Source organism: Vanacampus margaritifer, chromosome 4, assembly GCF_051991255.1.
Source record: "Vanacampus margaritifer isolate UIUO_Vmar chromosome 4, RoL_Vmar_1.0, whole genome shotgun sequence".
In the NCBI taxonomy this organism is placed as follows: domain Eukaryota; kingdom Metazoa; phylum Chordata; class Actinopteri; order Syngnathiformes; family Syngnathidae; genus Vanacampus; species Vanacampus margaritifer.
In genome coordinates, this window is record NC_135435.1 from 16,828,567 (window position 1) to 16,834,566 (window position 6,000).

The window sequence follows — 6,000 nt, forward strand, 5'->3', positions numbered from 1 at the left end:
TTAATTATGCTTAATTGGTTTGGAAGACACCACTAAATGAAGAGGATTTTCCTCCAATGCCAAGAAATGCCACTCGCAGTGCCTGTGCTGACGCATGCGTATTGTACGGCTTTGCGATCACGTGACTGCGAAGGTCTTCGTGATCACGTGACTACGAAGGTCTTCCGGTTCTGTTTTGCGGATGATTCCGGTGAGTTTTTTCTTTTTAACATTTTACGACTTTTACATCGCTACTTGGTGTACGTCTTGGAAACGAAGCATTGCAATGAAACTATTTACTCATATTAGACGGCTAGAATGTCCATAATTTATTGTATAGTTGTTCAAATAGCTCACTTTTTAAGCGAGTTCTCTGTTTGTCTCATAACATGAGATCTTACTTGAAATGGACTCTGCTTTTGTATTAGTTTACATTGAGGACCAATGATATAGTGGTACCATGTGAAGAAGCAGTGGAAATATAAACAAAATACAAATGAACACTTGAAAATCCAAACCAACATTTCTGGATGTTTTTTGAGTCACTAACTGAACAACTCGGACACGATCGCATCTTTTAGATGAGCTTTTCATGTGTGGGTGTCATTCCAGAATTATAGGCACCAAGTTTTTTGAAAATGGGACCATTCACATTTTTGTTATGCTTGAAAGAAAAGAAAAGAAAAGAAAGAAAACCCCAAAACAGGCATTTTTTTATGCCCAGCTCAGCGTATCCACTGTCAACTTTTTATGATATTTTATTTGTCATTTATATTTTGCTGTATCTGAAGCAACCCTGTTTTGGATACTTAGGCACCCAAAAACATATATTTAAAAAATAATAGTGAATAAATCTTTTAAAATTGATTACATTTTAGTATTAGTCTAATTTTTGTAAGATGGTTGCAAATGCATGCAGCTAAGTCTAGTTTTTGTTCAAAAGTTGCAAGCTGTGTTATCTGCTAAATGGTCAAACAAAAACTTAGCTGTTGTTTAAAATGGCACACTTAGATATACAGTCATTCTGGAATGACCTTGCCATTACACAAATACTTATTCCCACACTAACATTGGACCTGATCTTTGCGATACCAAGTACATGTAAGGTTGAATGGGGGCTTGTCCAATTGTAAGTAACATATCTACTGGAGCTGCAGTGTGCCTTTTTTACCTGAGGGCACCGCATTGCAATGAGCTGCCATAGTAAATCAACACCCAGTCATGCGTGCTATGAAAAAAAGTTGATTCTCGTGGGTGCCTTTTCATGTAAAATGCACTAGTATTGACTTTGAATCCCATACATTTCGTGCAAGCAGGTGAATGGCAGGCACTCTGGTATATTTGACACGAGTAATAATGTGTGGGAAGTAATGAAATGCAAATACTTTGTTACTGTACTTGAGTACATTTTTCGGCTATGAGTATTTTTTTGATGACCGGGAAGGTCATAGGAAATTATTTTCTGTTTTCATTGCGTGTTATTAAAGCACATTGTATATAATTGCTAGTAAAAAGTTAGTTAGTTATTTAAGTACATTTAATTTCAGTGTACTTTAAAAAAAAAATTTTTTTTTTACTTTGACGTAACTGAAAGTAATTGAAATAGTATGATTCATGGAAAATTTTTATTTTGATTTATTTATCTTGGGCTCATTTTTGGTATCTGAACTGAGGTGTGTAGACTTTTTATATCCACTGTATCTCAGTGGGGTGTTGATTTGACCAAACTTGTTTTTCTACCGCATCAGGTAAAGATGATGATCTCGGGCAATGGAGCCAGGAAGAAATTCTGCAGGCAACAGCAGCAGCAAGTGATCAGTGTTGCAGCTTGTGACGCTGACGCGCTGACTGAGATGAAATGTCTATTCAGTAAAATTAGGACCTACATCAAACCGTCCAATGACGAATGGTGCACCCCTAATGCAAATGCGGCCCTCAAACAACATGTGAAAGTAGAAAACTGCCGCCTTCAGGCCCTGAAGGTGTCCCTCAATGCTGTGAAGAACCAGCTCAGTGACAAGAACATCGAAGTGTGGCATCAGCACACCAACTCCACCAACCGGGCCGGGAAAGTCATCGCCACGGTGCGTTCTGCCGCCAACGCAGAAATCTGCACTCAGGCATGGTGCAAGTTCTACGAGATCCTGGGGACGTTCAGTCTTCTTCCTGAAGAGGCGCTCCACTCTGGGGAGCTCAACACGGTTCACCTGTGTGAAGCACCGGGGGCTTTTATAAGCGCCTTGAACCATTACGTCAAAACCAGCGAACACACGCGCTACTGCGACTGGAGCTGGGCCGCCAACACCCTCAACCCGTACCATGAGGCCAACGCAGGTGGCACGACCATCGCGGATGATCGGTTAATCGCCAACACTCTGCCGTGGTGGTTTTTTGGGTCTGACAACACCGGCGACATCATGCTCCAAAAGCACCTACTGGAGCTGCAGACGTTTGTGGCAAACATGCGGCGAGTGGATCTGGTGACGGCGGACGGGAGCTTCGACTGTCAGGAGAATCCCGATGAGCAGGAGGCGCTGGTGGCGCCGCTGCATTACTGCGAGGTGACGGCCGCTCTGCTGCTCCTCAGCCCCGGCGGCTCCTTCGTGCTCAAAATGTTCACTCTGTACGAACACTCCTCCGTTTGTTTGCTCTACCTGCTCAACTGTTGCTTCTGCTCCGTCAGCGTCTTCAAACCTGCCACGAGCAAGGCCGGCAATTCCGAGGTTTACGTCGTGTGCCTCGGCTACGACCGCAAGGAGGCTCTGAGGCCTCTGCTGTCCAAGCTCGTTCGGAATTACGGACCGCATCTGGCGGAGAGAGAAGCGCTCCTCCCGGAATCGGCGATCCCGCCGTCGTTCCTCACACAGCATGAAGAGATGTGCGAGTACTTTCACACTTTGCAGGTTGAGACCATCACAGAAAACATGAGATTGTTTGAAGGCATGATTGCCGAGCAGAGGGAGAGGCTCGACTACATAAGGGATTGTACGGCTCAAGACTACCTGCAACGTTTCAAGGTAGGAAGTCACGTCGTTTTAATATCGGAGACGGGTAGAGTAAGCCAAAATTGTATTGTATTTTCATTTTAAAATACAGTACACTCGACCCCTGCGTGGGATAGGGACCGGGCCACCCTGCAAATAGTGAAAATTTGCATAATTGATGCCTGTAGTAAAAAAAATAATAAATTAAACTACAATAATACTTGGAGTGGGAGTGGGGGTTATGCGCCAATGATTGTTGTCTCTAAAAAAATTTAAAAAATAAAAGAAAAAAATCTAAAAGAAAAAAAAAAAGAAGTATTATGTAATATGATTCGAGTACAAGTGAAAAGTCCTCCAATTAATGACTTAATACATATTCAGTGAAAAAAACATTGGTGAGTAACTTCTGATGTACTTAGTTTTGAAATAGCATATGAACATCAAATAGATAGAAATATCAACTAACAATATGTAAATCCAAATATTGGCCAACAATATCATGCTAAAACAATGCTGTTTCTTTAATATAAAAGATTAATAATTACCCCCCAGTATTTCTATTTTTAATTTTTTTTTTTGTGGCGGGGGGTTCTGGGATTTTTTTTTCCCCTCCCCATTTTTCATAGAAAACGTATAGTCAGAGTTTATCCCCTTTTTTTGAAAAAAGAAATAGCATATCAATGGGTGTCAATTATATGCAGATTTTTCCCTATTGCCTGTGAGTACTGGGCATTAGCTATTCTGCCTAAGAATGTTTATAAAGTTTATAGTATTTGCAACACTTTTTTAAAACAGTCTTTAAACACATTTTTATTATAATACAAATACTGTAGTACATCACATTACATAATACAATTTAGAGAAAGCAACAGCGATGAACAGAAATATTGTACATTGTACTGATCACTCTGTGTTAACAGTAAACAACCCCCCCCCCCCCCCCCAATTTTTTTTTAAATTAAGAATAAAACCTTACAAACTTACCATTGCACAAAATTAGTCAGCATGCCCAAACATGAACATTATAAAATGACCCTGCAGCCGTAGCTTTCTGTAGGCATAAAAAGCAGGATTACAGTGGACGGCACTCAATAATTTTCAACAAAAACTAGATTGTGTTTAAATACTTCTTTTTTTGTTCTTCATTCAAATTTACAGTTTCAAACTAGTGAGACACCTTCTAGTGGTTGACAGTGGAATTACACCCAAAATAATTAACTGTATAAACAAAGAAAAAAGCTGCCGAATAGCAGGACTGCAAACCCGGAACGCACCTACTCTACTAATTTCATCATTTTTCTTTACAACCACATCCATAGGCAACAGAAATAATTTGTTATTTCTATTCACCATACAGTAGTGTTCACTCTGAATGAATTTTGATGAACGTGTCTTTGTGCTCAGGTGACATTCCTCCCTCGGAGTCGATGGATCTCCCGTAACGCCGTCAGCCCCGCCTGCTGCCGCGTCTCGGCGGGCCATTCTCTGGGACCGAAGAAGCAGGCGGCAGGCTCCTTCAACGAGCGCAGGGAATTGCAGACCCTCAGCTGGAAGGAGCGAGTCGAGAGAGGTTGCCATGCCGACTGGATAAAGCGACACCTCTGTGAGGCCGACGGGACGGACTGCGTGCTGCGAGGACCCCTGTCCGGCTGTCACGTGGATTCCTGGTACGTTGTTGTCGGTGCGGCGCTGCCGGCGGTTCGAAACTCTCCGTTCTGCGCAGGTGTCTTGTTAAACTACGTGACTGAAGCACAGGTGGCGTCAACTCGGAAAGATTTGAATCAAGTGCTTCCCTGTGACTCATGCCACGCGGTTAGCGCCGCGTCAATCTTGTCGGACGTCGCAGGTGTTTGCACTGACGATAACGGGACGAAAACGAAAAGGCAGTGTATGGTGTTGGGTAGCCGCTCAGAGTGGGACGCCAGTGGGCGGCAAATCGGGGAGCTACTTCTCACATTTCCTTCAGAAGGTTCATATCCACATGGAGACGGCGGCGGCACGCTTCACGACGCGGCGCCGGCGTACCAGCATCAGCTCGTCGGCTGCGTGGTGATGTCCCTGCGGAGGTTGACCTCCGGGGACGCCCTGTTGCTGCCCGTGCCGTCGGCGCTCACCCGTGTCTCGGCTGCCTTGGTGCTCTGCTTGCACGCTTGTTTTCGCTCAATCAAGTTCAGGTGCCCGCCCCCTTCAGGCGGCGTCGGAGCCGTGCTCGTATGCGCTGGCTTTTGCCCTGGAGCTGCGGCCCAAATCCTCCCAGCCCTGACAGAAGTCCAAAAGCGTATTGGTGAACTGCTGAAAGGAGAGGACGACGCAGGTAAATGTCAGCTCGCTTGTGATAGACAGGTGCTGCAATTTGTGCCCATGGAGGAACTGCTGAATGGAAGTTTGACTGACTTCCTGCGGACAATGAACTCTGAAATCATGCGACACACGCTGCATTTGCTCATGCAGGCGTAGAACAGGCGAGACTATACCAGTTAATGCCTTAGCATTTTATTATTTTATATTTATATGGATTTTTTTTATTATTATTATTAGAATTTTTTGCCTATTTTGGGGTGGTATCATTTGTGGAAGCACTGTATATATGTGTCATCAGATTCTGAATCTGAATTACTAACACAGAAGTTAACATTTTACAATTATGTATATATATAGATATTTTTTTTACACTTTTCAGGCTGCTAAACAAGCCAGGCCAAAACAATCGTTGGAGCCGGCATCCAACCAATGCAAGGGAGTTGACATGATTGACTAGCATCGAATGCTGCTGCCTCGACTGCTTTGGCCCGGTGTTTTGAAAAGTGATGTTTTGCAGCTGAATGTTGAATTTGAATCTGAACGTTGAATTTGAAGCTAGATGTTGAACCCCCCCCCCCCTTCTTTTAAACTCAAAAGTGTACGTAGAATATTTTCATGGAAATAGAATTCAGTTCTCAATTTTTTCTATGCAGCTCCACTGGTCTAAATATGGTATTCTGGTTAATATTGCGTTAGTGGAAATTGAGTTAAGCAGCAAAATCCAGCCGTTTTTATC

General features: G+C 43.2%; 1 protein-coding gene across 1 annotated transcript; it reads left to right on the forward strand.

The window, feature by feature from the left end:
* Nucleotides 1-135: 135 nt before the first annotated feature.
* Nucleotides 136-6,000, forward strand: cmtr2 (cap methyltransferase 2). The gene is made up of 3 exons (XM_077563866.1): nucleotides 136-190; nucleotides 1,728-2,996; nucleotides 4,368-6,000. Exons 1-3 carry the CDS (start codon nucleotides 182-184, stop codon nucleotides 5,418-5,420), a joined length of 2,331 nt encoding a protein of 776 aa, XP_077419992.1. The 5' UTR covers nucleotides 136-181; the 3' UTR covers nucleotides 5,421-6,000.

Bases quoted from the DNA above. Each gene is read 5' to 3' on its own strand.
- cmtr2 (XM_077563866.1), top strand. The intron at 2,997-4,367 runs GTAGGAAGTCAC...CTTTGTGCTCAG, and splicing joins ACTACCTGCAACGTTTCAAG to GTGACATTCCTCCCTCGGAG.